Genomic DNA, 21,123 nt, shown 5'->3' on the forward strand with positions numbered 1-21,123 from the left:
CACCTCTGGCAAGCCTGACAAGGCTGACTTCTCTCGATGGGACCCTCCGATTTCCCCATTCCCTGTAAGTAACTGTGCTTTCTAGGGAGAGAATTTGCTCTTAGATCATCAGTCTGTATGTGCATCTTCAGAAGAGACAGTTTCCCCTCATCCCCGCAGTTTTCAGCTGTTTGTTTCTGATTGCAAATGATTGACTCTGCTGATTGCTGAAAGCTACACAGGTGACTCCCCACCCTCTCGGGCTACCCCACCAGTGACAACACAGGCAAGGGTGACCTGGCTTCCTTTCTGGGTGTTGTTACCGGGTAGCTGCCTGCTCAGAACCCACAAAGCCTGCCCCTCATCCCAGGCAGAGAGCAACACAGCTCTTTCCCCAGACACAGAGAGCTGGTGGGGCCTGCTGTCCCCGGGAGAGTTGCACCACCCTCCACAGTGAGTATTGCTCTTCTTCTTGCTGCCCCCAACCCAGTGTCATCTTGGTCCTCAGTTGTGTGATGCTATGATGGCTTCTAAAACCTGGGCTTGCATTAATTTGTTCAGAGGTCATGGGCACTAGGCACTTTGCTAGAAACTTCCAGCAAGGCAAATGGGAACTGGTGATGCCCAACCCAGGTTTCTTGTAGGGCGAGTAATGAAACTCCCTTCCCACTCACATACATGAAGCTTAGGCTTAAGGCAGTCTGTGATTTATACCTTAAAGAAAGGAGAAGCAGGTGCTGCGGGACAAGATGGTGGCCAGGGGCTGGGTAAAGGACGCACCCATGAGGTCCTTGAGTCTGAGACATTGCCCTATGGAAAGGATTCTTTGTAGCAGTGAAAAATTGGAAACAAGGGAACTATGCACCAGGAGGTGAATGGTTAAATGAATTGTGATGTATCTAGACAATGGAATACACAGCAGCTATCCAATCTTATGATATGGCTCTATGTTGAATTGGTATGGAAGGTGATCCATGAAAGATGGGCAATTAAGAAGCAAAGACAGAAGATTATATGTGTAGTCTGATTTCCTTTCTATTAAGTGCTTGTGTGTCCGTGTGTGTGTGTGCGTGTGAGGCTGTGTTACAGAGAAAAAGTCAGAAAGGAAGTATCTCAGATACTTAACAATGGCTAAACTAGGAAAGGGTGCTTGAGGAGTTTTTATTTTCTATATTATGTATGTTGGCATTTTGGGGATTTTTTGTGCATTGTAAAAATACTCCTTTATGATCAGAGTAAAGTAAAAAGTTATTGTAAATGACTCATCAGTGGATGCTGGTTTGCCTTTTCAAACACACCCAACCTCTTTAGATTCTGAATTAGCTGTTACTCCATAGATGGCTGGCAAGTCCATCCAGAGAGTGGTCACTGTATGCTGAACTGTGCAGCAGCCAGTCTGTGGGATCCCATCTCCTTACTCCCTTTCCTGAATGAACCAAAGCTACTTTGCTATTTCAGCATCTGGAATTTCAGAGTCCTTTTCTTCCAATACCTGCTTGTCTGTTCTGAAGCCCCCTGGTGTACACCTCACAGGCTGGCACTGGGAGACCTGGGCCCTGTGCAGCCCCTGCTGGGCGGTTGGCAGGCATCTGATCCAGGCTTGGTGAGTGGATTGATCTGATAGATGGCTCAGAGACCCCGCCCCGTGTAGGGAACAAAAAGCAGAGCTATGAAAAAATGCAAGAGATGATTCAAGCTCCGTGTAGCAAATTGTACAAAGATCAAAGTAAGGACCTGCATTCCTGACTCATGTTAGTATCCGATTTGATGTTAGTGCTGTGAGCATCAGAGGCTGTAAAGTGTGGGGAGACACTCTGTGCACAACAACCCCATGCTGATTTTCACGTTGGCTACTTAAGAATGTTAGAGAAAGACTAATAAAGAAGAAAAGAGAGAAGAATCAAATAGACGCAATAAAAAACGATAAAGGGGATATCACCACCGACCCCACAGAAATACAAACTACCATCAGAGAATACTATAAACACCTCTATGCAAATAAACTAGAAAACCTAGAAGAAATGGATAATTTCCTGGACACTTACACTCTCCCAAGACTAAATCGGGATGAAGTTGAATCCCTGAATAGACCAATAGCAGGCTCTGAAATTGAGGCATAATTAATAGCCTACCAAACAAAAAAAAGCCCAGGACCAGACAGATTCACAGCCGAATTCTACCGGAGGTACAAGGAGGAGTTGGTACCATTCCTTCTGAAACTATTCCAATCAATAGAAAAAAGAGGGAATCCTCCCTAACTCATGTTACGAGGTCAATATCATCCTGATACCAAAGCCTGACAGAGATACAACAAAAAAAAGAGAATTTTAGACCAATATCCTTGATGAACATCACTGCAAAAATCCTCAACAAAATACTGGCAAACCGAATCCAGCAGCACATCAAAAAGCTTATCTACCATGATCAAGTGGGCTTCATCCCTGGGATGCAAGGCTGGTTTAACATACGCAGATCAACAAACATAATCCAGCATATAAACAGAAGCAAAGACAAAAACCACATGATTATCTCAATAGATGCAGAAAAGGCCTTTGACAAAATTCAACAGCCCTTCATGCTAAAAACTCTCAATAAATTCGGTATTGATGGAACGTATCTCAAAATAATAAGAGCTATTTATGACAAACCCACAGCCAATATCATGCTGAATGGGCAAAAACTCGAAGCATTCCCTTTGAAAACTGGCATAAGACAGGAATGCCCTCTCTCACCATTCCTATTCAACATAGTGGTCGAAGTTCTGGCTAGGGCAATCAGGCAAGAGAAAGAAATAAAGGGTATTCATTTAGGAAAAAAAGAAGTCAAATAGTCCCTGTTTGCAGATGACATGATTGTATATTTAGAAAATCCCATTGTCTCAGCCCAAAATATCCTTAAGCTGATTAGCAACTTCAGCAAAGTCTCAGGATACAAAATCAATGTGCAAAAATCACAAGCATTCTTATACACCAGTAACAGACAAACAGAGAGCCAAATCATGAATGAACTCCCATTCACAATTGCTTCAAAGAGAATAAAATACCTAGGAATCCAACTTACAAGGGATGTAAAGGACCTCTTCAAGGAGAACTACAAACCACTGCTCAGTGAAATAAAAGAGGACACAAACAAATGGAAGAACATTCCATACTCATGGATAGGAAGAATCAATATCGTGAAAATGGCCATACTGCCCAAGGTAATTTATAGATTCAATGCCATCCCCATTAAGCTACCAATGACTTTCTTCACAGAATTGGAAAAAACTGCTTTAAAGTTCATATAGAACCAAAAAAGAGCCTGCAATGCCAAGACAATCCTAAGCCAAAAGAACAAAGCTGGAGGCATCACACTACCTGACTTCAAACTATACTACAAGGCTACAGTAACCCAAACAGCACAGTACTGGTACCAAAACAGAGATATAGACCAATGGAACAGAGCAGAGCCCTCAGAAATAATACCACACATTTACAGCCATCTGATCTTTGACAAACCTGAGAAAAACAAGAAATGGGGAAAGGATTTCCTATTTAATAAATGGTGCTGGGAAGATTGGCTAGCCATAAGTAGAAAGCTGAAACTGGATCCTTTCCTTACTCCTTATATGAAAATTAATTGAAGATGGATTAGAGACTTAAATGTTAGACCTAAAACCATAAAAACCCTAGTAGAAAACCTAGGTAATACCATTCAGGACATAGGCATGGGCAAGGACTTTATGTCTAAAACACCAAAAGCAATGGCAACAAAAGCCAAAATTGACAAATGGGATCTAATTAAACTAAAGAGCTTCTGCACAGCAAAAGAAACTACTATCAGAGTGAATAGGCCTACAGAATGGGAGAAAATTTTTGCAATCTACTCATCTGACAAAGGACTAATATCCAGAACCTATAAAGAACTCAATCAAATTTACAAGAAAAAAACAAACAACCCCATCAAAAAGTGGGCAAAGGATGTGAACAGACACTTCTCAAAAGAAGACATTCATACTGCCAACAGACACATGAAAAAATGCTCATCATCACTTGCCATCAGAGAAATGCAAATCAAAACCACAATGAGATACCATCTCACACCAGTTAGAATGGCAATCATTAAAAAATCAGGAAACAACAGGTGCCGGAGAGGATGTGGAGAAATAGGAATACTTTTACACTGTTGGAGGGACTGTAAACTAGTTCAACCATTGTGGAAAACAGTGTGGCGATTCCTCAAGGATCTAGAACTAGAAATACCATTTGACCCAGCCATCCCATTACTAGGGATACACCCAAAGGATTATAAGTCATGCTGCTATGAAGACACATGCACACGTATGTTTATTGTGGCACTATTCACAATAGCAAAGACTTGGAATCAACTCAAATGTCCATCAGTGACAGACTGGATTAAGAAAATGTGGCACATATACACCATGGAATACTATGCAGCCATAAAAAAGGATGAGTTCATGTCCTTTGTAGGGACATGGATGCAGCTGGAAACCATCATTCTCAGCAAACTATCGCAAGAACAAAAAACCAAATACTGCATGTTCTCACTCACAGGTGGGAATTGAACAATGAGATCACTTGGACACAGGAAGGGGAACATCACACACTGGGTCCTATTTTGGGGAGATGGTAGGGGGTAGGGATAACATTAGGAGATATACCTAATATAAATGACGAGTTAATGGGTGCAGCACACCAACATGGCACATGTATACATATGTAACAAACCTGCACGTTGTGCACATGTACCCTAGAACTTAAAGTATAATAATAAAAAAAAAAGTTAAAAAAAAGAATGTTAGAGAATACAAAAATAATGATTGGATAATAATAGGTTCCAAGCTAACTTTTCTAACAGGTACTTTTCTCTTTTGGAGAATTAGCAGCTCTCTCCCTTCCTTTATCTCCCAGGTCCCTGCACATACCCCATGCTTTCTGGCTTTCATGCCTTTGTCCATATGTTTTCCCACCCTGGAGCAATGTTCCCTCTCCTCATTGCATGTCTCCATGCTCTTCAGCCTTCAAGGACCCGCAAAAATGTCACCTCCTCAATGAAGCCCTCCTGGATTTTCCCCAGAGCTAGAGACATGACTTCTTCCTTCCAATTCCTAGCACAACTCATAGCATTTTCCATTCGTTGTTATTTGCAGCCATGACTTACCCACTGTACTTGAATGCAAGCTTCTTGAGGACATGGATCATGTCTTATACATTGTTTAAGCCAAATAAATGTATCAGGTACTCAAGGCACATTGAATAAGTGGGTTCGATGGGTGGCCCATGGCACCTGCAACAAGGCCTCACTGAGCAGCAACGGAGCGATTTGCTGCAGTGCTGAGTCAACTGCCCATGCACTCCTGACAGACCACTGAGATGGTCCTCGCTCTCAGTATGTTCGGTCAAATGTGGGATTTTCCCCCCTATATTTTTCCCTCCTTCTCAGCGGCAAGAAGAAAACGAAAGCAAGCACTGAGACTTAGTAGGTGGGAGAATAAAATATTTGAGACGTATTCTGACAAAAATGAAAGAGAAATAGATGGCAAGGCTGTCTGGAAGTTCTAGATGTGGAGTCCAGGGAGGGGTAGGTCCTGTTTTTACTCTTCGGCTCTCTCCAAATTTTCTATGAGCCAGAAGCAGATGCATATTGTATAAAATGTAATATATTACATTCTATGATATACTATATTACATTATATATACTATTTATTTGTTTATTTATTTTAGAGACAGGGTCTTGCTCTGTCACTCAGGCTGCAGTGCAGTGGTGCAGTGTTAGTTCACTTCAGCCTTGAACTCCTGGGTTCAAGCAATTGTCCTGCCTCAGCCAGCTGAGTAGCTGGGACTACAGGGTAGGCAACGATGCCTGGCATATTTTAAAAATTTTGTAGAGACGGGTCTTGCTATGTTGCCCAGGCTGATCTCAAATTCCTGGCCTCAAGTGATGCTCCCGCCTCAGCCTCCCAAAGTGTTGGAATTACAGGCATGAGCCATCTTGCCTGGCTTGTATTTATATATTACCATTTTTTAAAAAAATAAAGACAAACCTTTATAGAAAGCTAGTGCACAATTTAGTTGCATAAAGTAGCCATGGTGAATGTAATTACTAGACTTGCTCTTTCTGCGGTAACCGGAGCAGGCTGCAAGTTCCTCCTCTAGATGAGTTTTGTAAACAGGTGTGCTGAACGTTAGAGCACTGGGCTTCTTCTTTTTTAAAAAATCTGACAAGTTATTTTTATGACAGCTCTTAAAATTTCACACACTTAGTAAGGTATTTAAATAGTTTGCAAAATCTAAATGAAAACATGAATTCATTTTCCATTGGTCATCGTGGTTCAGTCTCCTTCCAGAAAACGTTTCGATGCTAGTGAGCGGTGCGGTGTGTGTCTTTCTCTATTTATTTTTTTAAAAAAAGATCACACAACATAAGCCTTCCTACATGTTGCATTTTCATCTTATAGTCTTGGGGACCTCTTTTCTATCAGCATGAGGACCATCCTTGTTTATTGGCTACACGTGGTTTATTGGATTGATGTGTCATAATATTACCAATTGCTGAATGTTTAAGTTGTTTTCCAATTTTTGTTCTGCTCCAACACGTATCCCCACACCTGGACGCTTGTGTTCTTTTGTGAGAATACCAGTAGGGCAAATTCCAAGCAGACGTGCTGCAGAATCAGAGATGTTGTGCTTTGTAAATTGTGACAGATATGGCTTAACCCTCCAAAAAGACCACGTAAATGTATACTCCTCACAGCAGTGTGGAGGCCTTTTCTCCAAACTCTTACCAACATCGTTACCAGCTATTGCTATTTCCAGTCTGAACCTTGCTATTACTCACTATAACCAAAGCCATTCGTTCTTCTCTTTGTGGCTTCTTTCTTTGGGAATTTTTCTCAGATATTACATGATTCATATTCAATCCTTTCATGCAAGCAAAAAGGAGGTGACATAAGCCCTGGGTATTAGAAATATATATAAAGTGTTTTCTAACTGATATCTCAAAAATCAACCTCCCTGTTCCCCAAGCTGTAATAAAATTAAATTTGCTGAGTTGAGGTCTTCCCAACTCAACTGGGCATTTTTCATCTGGGGGGGAAAAAAAAAGAAGAGTAATTCTTAACTCCAAAGTGGCTGCTTTTCTGCTTGCTGGGTGAGTTCCTTATTTCGAAACAGAGGCTCACTGGGCTTCTTGATGGCACCTGGAGTCATGCCACGCAGGAAGCAATCACTCCACAGAGCTGAAGATGTCAGAACAGTTCAAAAATACTGCCTGGGAAAGTTCTTAGTTCTTTGGCTTAGGAGGAAAGGGGCAGAATACAACCTTTCTGAAGAAAATGCATCTTTCATTCACCTGGGAAATATTTCAAAATAACTACAAAAAGAAGTTAGAAGCAGGTGAATTGCCCTACAGAGGGAAATGTTTAAATGAATTGGAGCACAGCCCCTGTCGGAATGCCATGTAGCTGATGCCTTCACCTGTCTGAAGAATGTTTAATGATGAAGGAAATGCTTGTAATCTGTTAGGTGGGAAAAAGAAAATAAAAGTTCAAAGTGTACGAATTCATAGAAACACGGCTGGGAGGGAAAACAACAGAAAGTTAAAAGTCGTTATTTTGGGGTAGAAAGATTATGGGTGATTTTAATTTTCTCCTCTCGGTTTTTGTGTATTTGCCAAACTTCCTACAAACGTATGTGTTACTTTTGTAACCAAAAAAGTCATAAAAGAAAAGCATGGTCTTTTTTCAGATAAATGCCAGCGTTTTCCTGGCCCCCAGAGGGCTGCAGTGAAATTCGGTGCATGCCCAGGTGGCTGGGTAAGGTCACGGCCAGAGTCTGGGGCCACTCATTTTTATTTCAGACACAGTCCTGTTCCAGGCTTTCTTGTGTCTTAGGGTCAATTGCCAAAATATTTTTTCCTCTTCTTTTAAAAATGTATTGTGAGTCTTACTTGTATCTAATTTCAAGCTTACTGAAAAGTGAAGAATTGTGTAAAGAATGCTTATAAACCCTTCACCCAAACCATTGTTTTCATTTTGTCCCACTGGCTTTATTATTCTCCTTCTGTCTATATACATGTGTTTTCATTATTTTTTTGCATTTTTTTGCATATGTTTTGAATCCTTTGAGAATATGCCAAAGACACTGTGCTCTTTTGCCCCTAAATACTTCAGGGGACAGTTCCTAAGAACAGGGGCATTCTCCTGTAAAACCACAACGCAGTCAGCAAAATCAGGAAGTTTAACACGGATCCAGCACTATCATCAAATTCACAGTGCCTATTGTAAGACCTTTAATTTCCCAGTAATGTCCTTCAGAATTAATTTTTCCCCACTCTAGGACCAAATCCAGGTTCTTGCATTGCATCTACTTGTCCTGTCTCTTTAGTCTCCTTCAACCTAAGATGGTTTCTCAGTTTTTCTTTGTGTCACTTGACCTTGATATTTGGCCGGTTACTTTGCAGAAAGTCCTTCATTTTGGGTTTTTCTGATGCTTCCTCATTCTTTGATTTAGGTCGACATTTTTTCCAGGAATAAAGATGCTGTGTCTTCCCTTCTCAACTGTTTAGGACAAATGTGACACTGGTTTGCTTCCACGTTGGTGGTATTGAGTTTGAAGACCAACCAGCTGGTTTTCAAATCCAACACCATCAACATGTAGTTACATGTCTCCAAGGAGTCCTGGCTGCTTTAGTGGAGAAACGTGTTTAGACTCCAAGATCAGGGCACTAGGCACTCACTATGTTGTGTATCATTGCTTTTAGGTCCTCTCAGCAGACAGAGCCAAGAAATATGTATGTGAAACACACATACATATACACACAAATCAATCTATCTATCTATCTATCTATCTATCTGTCTGTCATCTATCTATCATCTATCTAATTTAATCTTAAAAACACATGGGTATAAAGACACATGAACATGTATGTTCATTACAACACTATTCACAATAGCAAAAACATGGAATCAAGCTAAATGTTCATCAATGATAGACTGGAGAAGGAAAATATGGTACATATACACCATGGAATGCTACACAGCCATAAAAAAGAACAAGATCACGTCTTTTAACATGGATAGAACTGGAGGCCATTATCCTAAGTGAACTAACACAGGAACAGAAAACCAAATGTCACATGTTCTCATTTATAAGTGGGAGTTAAACGTTAAGTACATATAGACACAAAAAAGGGAACAACAGACACCTGGACCTCCTTGACGATAGAGAGAAGTAGGAGGGTGAGGATCAGAAAACTATCTACCAATCAGGTACTATGCTTATTAACCTGGGTGGCAAAATAACCTAAACACCAAGCCCCCATGAAGTGCAATTTACCTGTATAACAAACCTGCACATATACCCCTGAAGCTAAAATAAAAGGAAAAAACCCACAAAAACAAACCAAAAAAAACCAAAAAACAAAAAACCCACGTGGGTCCATAGTGGCTATAACAGCACAAGGCACTCCAGTGCACTTTTGAAAAGCTTCCGGCAGGGAGGTTACCAGGAGGAAGTTCTGGCTGCCTTCCTCCTTAGGGCCTGCTGGCAGCCAGAGACGACACTGACAAGTGAAGAAAACCAGAATGTTTTCGTCGTACTTTGCTTTCCCTGCCTCACTTGAACAGCTTTATTGAGGTCCAGTTACAATAAACTGCAAATATTACAATGCAGAATATGCGTTCTGACATACATACACCCCTGTGAAGCTCTCACACAACCCAGACAGTGAACATATTTATCCCCCACTGAGGTTTTCTTTGTATCCACCTGCCCTCCTGCCCTCCCACGCTCCACTTCTCTCTGTCTCTCTCTTTTTTTTTTTTTTTTTTTTTTTTGAGACGGAGTCTTTGCTGTGTCGCCTAGACTGGAGTGCAGTGGTACAATCTTGGCACACTGCAACCTCTGCCTCCCAGGTTCAAGTGATCCTCCTGCCTCAGCCTCTTGAGTAGCTGAGACTACAGGCGCACACCACCACACCTGGCTAATTTTTTGTATTTTTGTAGAAACGGGGTTTCATCATGTTGGCCAGACTGGTCTCGAACTCCCGACTTCAGGTGATCTACCCACCTTGGCCTCCCAAAGTGCTGGGATTATAGGTGTGAGCTACCATGCCCAGCCACCTCCCCTTCTCTCTCTTTATTGCCAGGAAATTAGTGATTCTGCTTTCCATCACAATAGATTAGTTTGCATTATCTAGAGTTTTATACAAGTGAAATCATACAGTATGAACTCCCTCTGGTCTGGCTTCTTGGCATAATTGTTTGGAGACTTGTCCATGTTGCTGTGTGAATCGGTCATTCATTCCCTATTCCATTGGATGGATATTTCAAAGTTAACTTATCCATTTACTACTTGATGGGCTTTTAGGCTGTTAGCAGTTTTTGGCTACCACAGAGTAAAGCTGTAATGAACATTCACATACTAGTCTTTATGGGGACATAAGCTTACAACTTTCTTGGGTGAATACTTAGGAGTAGGATGACTGGATCACATGGTGAGTACGTGAATAACGTGTTAAGAAACTGCCAGTTTTCCAAAGTGGTTTTACCACACATTATGCATTGGGAACCACTGTACTTTCAGAAAAGCAGGGTGGGGTCATGATGTTGTTATGGAAAGGAAGCCAACAGGTTAGGATTGGATTTATGAAAGAGATTATTTTTTTTGAGAACCTTGGGGTGTGACGCTGGACAGGTTTCTTTGAAATGTACTTGCTAAGAGTATAAAAGGAAATGCCCCAGCTCAGGCAGAGACTCCGTCCTTGAAGGCAGTCAAGCTGTTGTTTCTTCAGTTATACAGGGGTGGGCTTTAAAGAAATTCAAAACACATGAAAATGACAACTCGAGATTTATTTCAGTCAGTTCCGAGGCTCTGTGCACTAGGGAACTAGAACTCATTTTCTTTAGTACACAAACCTAGGACTTCCTTTTCCTGCTGAAGTCAGGGTAAAGAGGAGAAAGGTGGGTTCTGGGGGCACTGGGTCTCTTAGGGAGGGGGCCCCAACCCAAGCGGACGCCATCCAGCCCTCATGTTCTTCTTGCCACCTGGTTACTCAAAGGCCCTTTTCCTGGGGAGTCCAGAGCCCAGGGCATTCTCAAAGCGACCACTGTCCTGTTAGCTTCGGTGAGTCCCTTAGCTGATAGAGCAGAGGAAGGGGAACCAGTCAGCAAAACAGCACGGGACAGAGAAGCTCAATCAAGGGAAAGGGAGCTAATGTAGAAAGGACGGGCTGGGAAAAATTTAACAGCCCCCCTGCCATTCCTCAGGTATGGATGTGAGATGCACTAATTATTGTCTAAGTAGAAAGAAAACAAATGCTAGAATCAGGTGACCCTCAGAGTCAAAGAAGTGAATGATAACTTCAGAGGAAAGGTTCTTGCATTTCTATGTTGACGACTGCGATGATTCTGAAACCTAGAACACTATATAGACTCTAACTCCTGCTTGGCATATTGTTTTCAGAAGAACAAACAGATTTAAAATTTAATCTCCATCTTTTTGGCATTTGGTTGTTACTATACATTTACAAGCCAGTCCCCTTTTTGATGTTTGTCCCTTTTCCAGGAGCAGACTTGCATCTGACTGACGCACCATGACACCCACAGATTTCACAGTGAGTACAGCCATGCTCCTCCGGCTCCTCAAAATACACGCTCATCTTCCCTTTTTAGGGGGTGTGGGAAGGATCCACTGTGGGGGAAGGATTTATCTGTGTGGTTTCCCAGGGTAAGATCTCTGCCCGGCAATGCCCATTACTGGGTAGCTTGTTGTCCAGCACAGAAAGTTTTGCAAATGCAAAGAGGCAGCTACGCTTTGGGGTATGTTGTGGAGACAAAGGAAAATGTGGTGTTATAAATAGCTAAGGGTTTTTAATGACCTTTAACTAGGCTGTGCTTAGTTCCATGTGCCTGTTCTAAAACTCAGACAAATGAGGTAAAGGGATAATTCATGTAATTTGCTTTTAAAAAACCCATGGTGGGCACATTAGTTGTGTTTCTTGCATAACATTATGTAGACCTTATGAAAACACATAACGGTATACATTCCCCTGAAAGGTCAAGAGCTGAACAAAAATTAGTGAGTTAGGCTGGGCACGGTAGCTCATGCCTATAATCCTAGCACTTTGGGAGGCAGAGGCGGGCGGATCACCTGGCCGAGGCCAAGATTTCAAGACCAGCCTGCCCAATATGGCGAAACCCCATCTCTACTAAAAATACAAAAATAGCTGGGTGTGGTGGCATGCGCATGTAATCCCAGCTACTTGGGAGGCTGAGGCACGATAGTCGCTTGAGCCTGGGAGGTGGAGGTTGCAATGAGCCAAGATCACGCCACTGCACTCCAGCCTGGGCAACAAAGTGAGACTCTGTCTTAAAAAAAAAAAAAAAAAAATCGGTGAATCAAATCATAATCCAGAGAATCTTTTTTTCTTTTACAGCCAATGTAATTAAGTATAGAATCAAATTAATTTCCCATGCTTTTGTTAGATTCATAAATGTCTTACAAAATTACCTAAGGGCTTTAATTTTGCTTTTCTCAAAGGGAAAGCCTGGGTTTTACGGGTAGATAATTGAAATCCAGACTTCCTAGCAGGTGGGCTAACAAACTGCCTCACAGTACATTGTAGGTTTCCATGATCTAAAGAGAGTGGTGGTTGAAACAGTTCATCAACTAAATTATTTATGATATGCTAATGATTCATTAGTATTACATATGTGTAGTTACCTAATTGCACCTATATCCATAACAACAAAAAAGTAATTAATTTGGTCCTGGTGAAGTAACTATTCTTCTGACCAAAAGTAGATTCTTCAGTTTCTCCTGCATTAAATTCACCTTTCAATACCTGAGGCTGTGGAAACAGAAGTAGATGAAGGCAGCAGAGCCAGGGCCGCTTCTGAGATTGCCAGTCATTTGGTTTTATCATTTGGGATCTTGGATAATAGCCAAACTCTGCAAAGCAGCCCCAGATAAGAAGGAAACTGCACCTCAATAATGACCTTCTCTAATCAGAGGAGTCTGGTGCCATCTAAATGGGAAGAAAATAGGACCCCTGTGGCCCTGACTCCCACATTCCATGGAAAGTAGCCGTGGCACCCTGTGGCCACCTTTCTGAGGATGTGCTGGGCCAGTCACCCATGCAGGTGCCCCACATTCCTTCAGCGTCACGGTAAAGGCAGAGTCCCGTTTACAGATGAGGAGACCGAGACTGGGGAAGGTGGTTTGAGGGTTCAAGGTCTCATAGAGATTTGGAGGAAGAGCCCTTGAGGGGTGCTGTCAGCAATCATAGCTTTGCTGGGTTGCTCCCTCAGGGTGAATGTCAAAGCACTGAAATCCAGGTCTGATTGTTGGGATTTAATACTTTCTCAAGTGTGGGGCCAAGGTGTCTGCCAGCATCCCTCCTGATAACAAATTCATTGTTTTCCTACCTTCCTCCTTCTTGTGCCCTCTCTTATTCCATCTCTCCCATTCCCTTGTGCCCATTCTTGGTGCTAAGGCACAATGGAAGCCTTGGCAAGCACAGTCCCTGCCCTTTCTCTGTCCATTCCCCAGAGAGGGGAATCTTGAGCCTGGGTCTGGCCAAGGGTTTCCAAAGAACACATGAGTCAGAGAAGGATGCCCTGGAAAGCTCTGGGACCTTCTTCCTGCTCTGGGTGTTCACAACCAGGATGCCTGGGCTGCTGCTTCTGAGCCCAGGACTCCTGAGGGAAGAGGACATGCCTGTGTGTGAGCAACAGCCTGTGCGCTCAGAGGCTTGCCCGGGACACAGACAGGCAGGATGGGCCCCTTGCCCTGGTTGTGCACTGAGGTTTGTTTACGTTTACTGGGGGATTGCCAGAGGATTTGATGTCTAAGAGTCGTGACACAGGGGGTATTATTCCAGGATTCCTCTTGCGGTCCTGACAAATTTTATATAAATCTAGATTTGGGGTGTAAAATTCAATCACTTAAAAATATGCCTGGGGAGTCCCTAACCTAACTAACTTCATACAAAAGCATGAGGTCCTTAATCCTCACCCAGCAGAAAAACTATGCCCCTGGGCTTCCAGCAGGACACAATGTCCTTGTCTGGGATTCAGTCTTGGGAGTGTTGGCTGTGCCTACTCGCCGGGCCGTGGAGAAAGCTGGGTCACCCAGGTCCTGGGACTTCTGCACATTTCTCCCCTTCTGCCCCTTCTACAGTCTCCTCCAGGCCCTGCTCCAGATCACTTTCCCTCGCTGGCCCAGGAATCCACCTCCTTCCAGCACCTTAGCCCAGGACTAAAACAGCTAAGTGACGCTGGCCTTCCTACCTGCCCCTCCTCCCCACTCCCTGTCTCATTTTCTCCCCATGAACCAAAGCTGTCTCTTGTGCTTGCCCTTTTGCCAAGCATGCCCTCTTTCCTCCCTTGCCTTCCTCTTTCTCCCTCGTCTGTGCTGCTCCTCGCTACCTGGAGCTGCAGCAAGAGGAGAGCAGGCTTGCTGGACTGGAGAAGCAACTCCATGCAGCAAGACCCCTGGGCCCTCATCTGTGAGGCTGCTTGTGATTGTTTCACAGCCTTGGGCTCAGGCCCATGTGAGAGTCTATTAAAACTATTTGACCAAAAAAAACCAAAAAACAAAAAAAAAACCCCAAACAACAAAAACCAAAAAACACCAACCCACAAACAACAAACAAAAACTTCAAGAGCAAGTTTAGCACCTATTCATCTGTGGATTCACAAGTTGGTACTTGCTCATCTGCATGGTTTTACTGGGTTTTACTGAGGTTCCTCCAAAAGGTCATCCTCTCAACCTCTTAAACCTGCTGTGATGTCCACTTTGGGGTCTCCGTGCTCTTCACAGTCTTGCTTCTATTCTCAAGTACTTCTTTCGCTCAAAGTCCACTCAAACCTCACCTCCTACAGGACGACTGTCTTAGTGGGGCCATGATCAACTGGTTCCCGTGTCCAGCGTTTGGACGATTCTCCTGGCATGTCTCTAAAATGTGTGTCACCTAGGAAGTCTGTCCTCTCAAGAGGCTGGGTTTCCAGATAAGCGCCAAAGTGTAAACTGAAATGGATGAACTAGGCCTAGGGACTAATCCCATATAAAATAGGGAGATGAGTTTTCTTTAGTTCTTTGCAGTAGTAGGCCATTTCCAGCTGCCCTGGCCCGAAGAGCCACCTCCAGTATCCTGCTCCTGGGTCCCGCTTTTTGCAATAGGGTCACATATTGGAGATGGAGTCAGGACTAGATGTCAGATTTTCCCAGTTGTCATCCAAGTTACCTTGGGTCCTCCTGCTATTTCCTGCCAGCCAAGGCCCAAATAGGACTAACATCTACTGTCCTTTATCAGTCAGCTCAGTGAGCCCTGATATCTAAGAAGCCCTCCACAAACACACACAAAACAGGTTCTATATTCCAATAAGGTTTGAAAACATTGCTAAATAAAATTCAACTGATTCTGAAGGATTTCTCAGAGTCTTTACTGTGCTAATGTGCAATTAAAATAAAACAAGTTCTGGGCCAGTCACGGAGACTCACGCCTGTAATCCCAGCACTTTGGGAGGCGGAGGTGGGCAGATCACGAGATCAGAAGTTCGAGACCAGCCTGACCAACATGGTGAACCTCGTCTCTACTAAAAATACAAAAAATTAGCCGGGCATGGTGGTGGGCGCCTGTAGTCCCAGCTACTCGGGAGGCTGAAGCAGGAGAGTGGCGTGAACCTGGGAGGCAGAGCTTGCTGTGAGCCGAGACTGTGCCACTGTACTCCAGCCTGGGTGACAGAGCGAGACTCTGTCTCAAAAAAAAAAAAAAATTAGCCCGGCATGGTGGCTTGCGCCTGTAATCCCAGCTACTCAGGAGGCTGAGGCAGGAGAATCGCTTGAACCTGGGAGGTGGAGGTTGCAGTGAGCCGAGATGGCGCCATTGCACTCCAGCCTGGGCAGCAAGACTGAAAATCCGTCTCAAAACAAACAAACAAGCAAACAAACAAACAAATAAATAAATAGTAAAACAAGTTCTGTAGGACTTTTCAGATCCTTCAACTTGCTCAGGAGTATTGTGAATTTCAAAGAAGGAATATGCAGCAGAGATTCTCAACTATTTTAACCATTAGTGTTCCACCCAAAACATGGTTTGGGAAATGCTGGTCAGATCTACTAGAAATAGATGGATATTACAATGTATACAGATAGGGAGAGCCCAGCTAACAGAAGGTAGAGAATATTTTGTTATTTAAATATAAACATTTAAGTACATAAAATAATCTTTGTACTTATATATTTGTTAATATTAACTGTTCAAAACAAAATAAAAACTTACTGTGGATTTTGGGTGACTTCTAGTCCAAATGCATCCAGATGAATTGAACTACCGCATTTGCCTCAGGAGAAATAAAACTAGAGATGAGATTTGGCAAGGAATGTCCCTCAAGGAAAGGGAGTGAGAGCTGGTAGTCCCTGGTGGAATTTGGGATCCTAATGGGAGCGCTGGGAGGGAAACTGGTGGGAAGTGAGAGTGTTTGAGGATCTGTGGGCAGAGGTTTTGGAAGGAATGTAGCAGGCGTGGCATGGACTCTCCCCTCCTCCTCCATGGGCAGTCCACGTCCTTCATTCCCCACCCCAGGTTTGACTCAAGGGCTTACATCTCAGGGTCTCATTTCCAGCCCTCATTTCCTGTTTCCGTGGGAGGGGTTCTAGGATGGCTTCTGATTCAGGAACCCCCAAAAAGTGTAAGAAGTGTATGTGTGTATGCACGTATATGCGCATATATATGTGTGCATGAATGAGCGTGTATATATGTGCGCGTGAGCATGAGTGTTGGCAGGTTTGTGTACGTGAGAGCATGTGCAAGTGTATGTATTATGTGTATGCATGTACATGTGAGTGTGTGTGCTTGTTGGGGCCAGCTTCATGGCTGTGCAACCCACACAGTCACACAGGGGCCCTGTGCTTAGAAGTGCTGCTTGTTTGATTGAATGCTGGATGTGTTGAAATTCCTAATAATTTTTGGACCATGGGTCCTGCTAACTATAGAGCAGGTCGTGGTGCTTGTGTGTGTATGTGGGTTGAGAGTGTCTGTGTGTGTACGTGTATGTGCATGTGTATGTGGGTGTATGCTGGTGCTCCCGGAGCTCTCAGGAAACTCAGGGGACTGGGATCCAGATGAGTTTAAGAGCCCTTGCTGACCTTTTTTAGGGTCAGTGAAAAATTGAATAGATAGGAGAAGGATGATCACAGTCAAACCCACAGTTTGATAAAACTGCCCGTCAATAGTGTGGAGGCACTCTTACCCTATCAGAGCACTCGGCACGCACACTATAAACGTTCGTTCACTTCTCTGGTTGCTCTATGGGTAGGTAAGTTCCCTGAGAGTGAAGACACACATCTGACTTATTTACTACAGTTTCTTTGGTGCATAGCACAGTAGCCAACATACAGTACGTGCTTAACAAACATCTGTTGAATAAATAAATACGTGACAACCCAAGCAGATGTCCTCAGAATGCCTACATCCTAGGCCTCAGAATGCTTACATGTCTTTGGCCTTACCATAGGTGTTTGAGGTTGGAAGCGTCAAGAGGTCCATGCCTCTGTCATCAGACACGACCTTCAAAATATTTTCCTTGACCTAATGCCATCTTGTGTCCCCTTGCAGAGCCCTGTTCCTAACATGGCTGATGACTATGGCTCTGAATCCACCTCTTCCATGGAAGACTACGTTAACTTCAACTTCACTGACTTCTACTGTGAGAAAAACAATGTCAGGCAGTTTGCGAGCCATTTCCTCCCGCCCTTGTACTGGCTGGTGTTCATCGTGGGCGCCTTGGGCAACAGTCTGGTCATCCTGGTCTACTGGTACTGCACAAGAGTGAAGACCATGACCGACATGTTCCTTTTGAATTTGGCAATTGCTGACCTCCTCTTTCTTGTCACTCTTCCCTTCTGGGCCATTGCCGCCGCTGACCAGTGGAAATTCCAGACCTTCATGTGCAAGGTGGTCAACAGCATGTACAAGATGAACTTCTACAGCTGTGTGTTGCTGATCATGTGCATCAGTGTGGACAGGTACATCGCTATTGCCCAGGCCATGAGAGCACACACTTGGAGGGAGAAAAGGCTTCTGTACAGCAAAATGGTTTGCTTTACCATCTGGGTATTGGCAGCTGCGCTCTGCATCCCAGAAATCTTATACAGCCAAATCAAGGAGGAATCTGGCATTGCTGTCTGCACCATGGTTTACCCTAGCGACGAGAGCACCAAACTGAAGTCAGCTGTCTTGACCCTGAAGGTCATTCTGGGGTTCTTCCTCCCCTTCATGGTCATGGCTTGCTGTTACACCATCATTATTCACACCCTGATACAAGCCAAGAAGTCGTCCAAGCACAAGGCCCTAAAAGTGACCATCACTGTCCTGACCGTCTTTGTCTTGTCTCAGTTTCCCTATAACTGCATTTTATTGGTGCAGACCATTGACGCCTATGCCATGTTCATCTCCAGCTGTGCCGTTTCCACCAACATTGACATCTGCTTCCAGGTCACCCAGACCATCGCCTTCTTCCACAGTTGCCTGAACCCTGTTCTCTATGTTTTTGTGGGTGAGAGATTCCGTCGGGATCTTATGAAAACCCTGAAGAACTTGGGTTGCATCAGCCAGGCCCAGTGGGTTTCATTTACAAGGAGAGAGGGAAGCTTGAAGCTGTCGTCTATGTTGCTGGAGACAACCTCAGGAGCGCTCTCCCTCTGAGGGGTCTTCTCTGAGGTGCATGGTCCTTTTGGAAGAAATGAGAAATATAGAAGCAGTTTCCCCACTGATGGGACCAGAGAGAGTGAAAGAGAAAAGAAAACTCAAAAAGGGATGAATCTGAACAATATGATTACTTGTAGTCAGAATTTGCCAAAGCAAGTATTTCAAAATTGACTGACTAGTCAAGGAGGCTGTTGATTGGCTCTTGACTGTGATGCCTGCGATTCTCAAAGGAGGACTAAGGACCAGCACTGTGGAGCACCCTGGCTTTGCCACTCGCCGGAGCGTCAATGTCGCTGCCTCTGGAGGAGCCCTTGGATTTTCTCCATCCACTGTGAACTTCTGTGGCTTCAGTCCTCATGCTGCCTCTTCCAAAAAGGGACACAGAAGCACTGGCTGCTGCTACAGACTACAAAAGCAGAAGGTTTCGTGAAAATGTCCATCTTTGGGAAATTTTCTACCCTGCTCCTGAGCCTGATAACCCATGCCAGGTCTAGAACCTTTCCAGGCAATCTCAGACCTAATTTCCTTGTGTTCTCCTTGTTCTGTTCTGGGCCAGTGAAGGTCCTTGTTCTTATTTTGAAACGATCTGTAGGTCTGGCCAGTGAACCCCTGGACAACTGGCCCCACCCACAAGACATCCAAAGTCTGTTGTCCTGCTGGAGGTTTTGACCTAGACAAGGATTCCACTTATTCCTTGGTATGGTGACAGTGTCCCTCCATGGCCTGAGCAGGGAGATTATAACAGCTGGGTTCGCAGAAGCCAGCCTTGGCCCTGTTGTAGGCTTGTTCTGTTGCGTGGCACTTGCTTTGGGTCCACCGTCTGCTCCCTAGAAAATGGGCTGGTTTTCTTGGCCCTCTTCTTCCTGAGGCCCACTTTATTTGGAGGAATAAAGTGAGCAGATACGGGCAGCAGCCAGGGAGGGCAAAGGGGTGAAGCACAGGCCTTGCTGGAAAGGCTATTTACTGCCATGCTTCTCCTTTTCTTACTCTATAGTGGCAACATTTTAAAAGCTTTTAACTTAGAGATTAGGCTGAAAAAAATAATAGAATTCACCTTTGAATCTTTCGTGTCTTTCTTTTCACAATTTGGCAAAATGTATCACCTTTGAAAATATTTAGCATATTGGAAAAGTACTTTTTAATGTGTATATGAAACATTAATTACTTGTCACTTTCTTTACCTTGTCTCAATATTTTAAGTGTGTGCAATTAAAGATCAAATAGATATATTAAGGGTGTGAAGGCTGGTCTGAAGGTAGTGAGTTATCTCAACTGATTGTTCAGTCAGTTACAGATTGAACTCCTTGTTCTACTTTCCCTGCTTCTCTCTACTGCAATTGACTAGTCTTTAAAAAAAATGTGAAGAGTAAGCAATGGGAATAAGGAAATGGAAATAAGATCTCCAAACACCTTAAAACCATCATGGCTGACAAGTTTTTATTTCTCCTCTGTCCAAATTTACTCCTCAGGCTTTTATGTGTTAGTCAAATGGAATTTCCAAGGAGGACTATTGGAACAGCACCATAAACCACCCCTGACTTTGCCACTTGCTCTAGAGGAAGCATTTAATTTCCCCAGTGCCTTGTGGATCGTTGTGGTTTCCGTGCCAACGCCATCCCTTCCCAAAGGGGACACAAAAGCACTGGACCCTACCATTTCACCCTTTTTCTCCCCGCCCACTTCTAAAGCACAAGAGAACGAGGAATAAAGTGAGCATACGTGGGCAGCAGCCAGGGAGGGCAAAGGGGTGAAGCGCAGGCCTTGCTATCCTATCGACATGCTGCCCATGAGGGGACAGTGGGTGGGAAGAAAGCATTGACCTGGGACCAGCAGATCAACGTGGGCCCAGCACAGACACTGCACCCATAGTAAGGGGGAGGATAACTTCTCCAAGGTCACTTATGGACAGAGCCATCCACTGACCATTTCCAAGAGGAGATCCAGATATTTGCCCTTATAGGAACTTGAGAGAATAAAAAAGATTCAAGAGCCACTCCTAAATAACATTGTGCAGTTAGGTGCAAAGAACACAGCTGAGTTTGGTTTTTATTTTTAGATACTGCGGTTCTGACGCTCTGTCATGGGAGTCCCAGTGGTGCTGAGCCCTCACACAGGACAGCCTCACTAGGACAATTATGGAGCCTCCCCAGGTGGGAGCCTGGACAAGTAGCTTTGCGTGGACCTGTTCTGGTACATGTCTTAAACGCCCACCCTCCTCATCACACACAAATGCCTTGTGTGGAGTAGGAACAATATAATGAATTAATATCTTTATAAACATTTAAAATTAATTATTTCTCAAATATGTACTTCATGTGTCAGAGTTCAGCAGTTAGAAAACTTCTAGAAAATAAAGATTGCCAACCTTGAGCACTGGGACATTACTTCCTTTGGGCAGTGATGTTGTCCTGCTATCTATGGGCTGCCTGGGGG

The 21,123-nt window shown here is 43.8% G+C and overlaps 1 protein-coding gene and 1 long non-coding RNA gene across 3 annotated transcripts in view; one reads left to right on the forward strand and one right to left on the reverse strand.

Annotated features, from left to right (window-relative positions):
* Positions 1–21,123, reverse strand: part of LOC141409674 (uncharacterized) — a 33,967-nt gene that overhangs the window by 1,562 nt on the left and 11,282 nt on the right. The window lies entirely within an intron of this gene.
* On the forward strand, positions 326–19,915 carry CCR9 (C-C motif chemokine receptor 9). Of its 2 annotated transcripts, XM_065540491.2 has the most exons (3): positions 326–432; positions 11,544–11,592; positions 17,599–19,915. In XM_065540491.2, exons 2-3 carry the CDS (start codon positions 11,572–11,574, stop codon positions 18,685–18,687), a joined length of 1,110 nt encoding a protein of 369 aa, XP_065396563.1. In that variant the 5' UTR covers positions 326–432; positions 11,544–11,571; the 3' UTR covers positions 18,688–19,915. The 2 variants fall into 2 exon arrangements, with proteins under 2 accessions (XP_065396563.1, XP_045242304.1); XM_045386369.3 differs by lacking the exon at positions 11,544–11,592.

Source organism: Macaca fascicularis, chromosome 2 (genome assembly GCF_037993035.2).
Source record: "Macaca fascicularis isolate 582-1 chromosome 2, T2T-MFA8v1.1".
NCBI lineage: Eukaryota > Metazoa > Chordata > Mammalia > Primates > Cercopithecidae > Macaca > Macaca fascicularis.

Excerpts from the sequence above, each read along its gene's own strand:
- CCR9 (XM_065540491.2), top strand. The coding sequence starts at position 11,572 with ATGACACCCACAGATTTCACA. Across the intron at positions 11,593-17,598 it reads TGACACCCACAGATTTCACA|AGCCCTGTTCCTAACATGGC; the intron begins GTGAGTACAGCC and ends GTCCCCTTGCAG.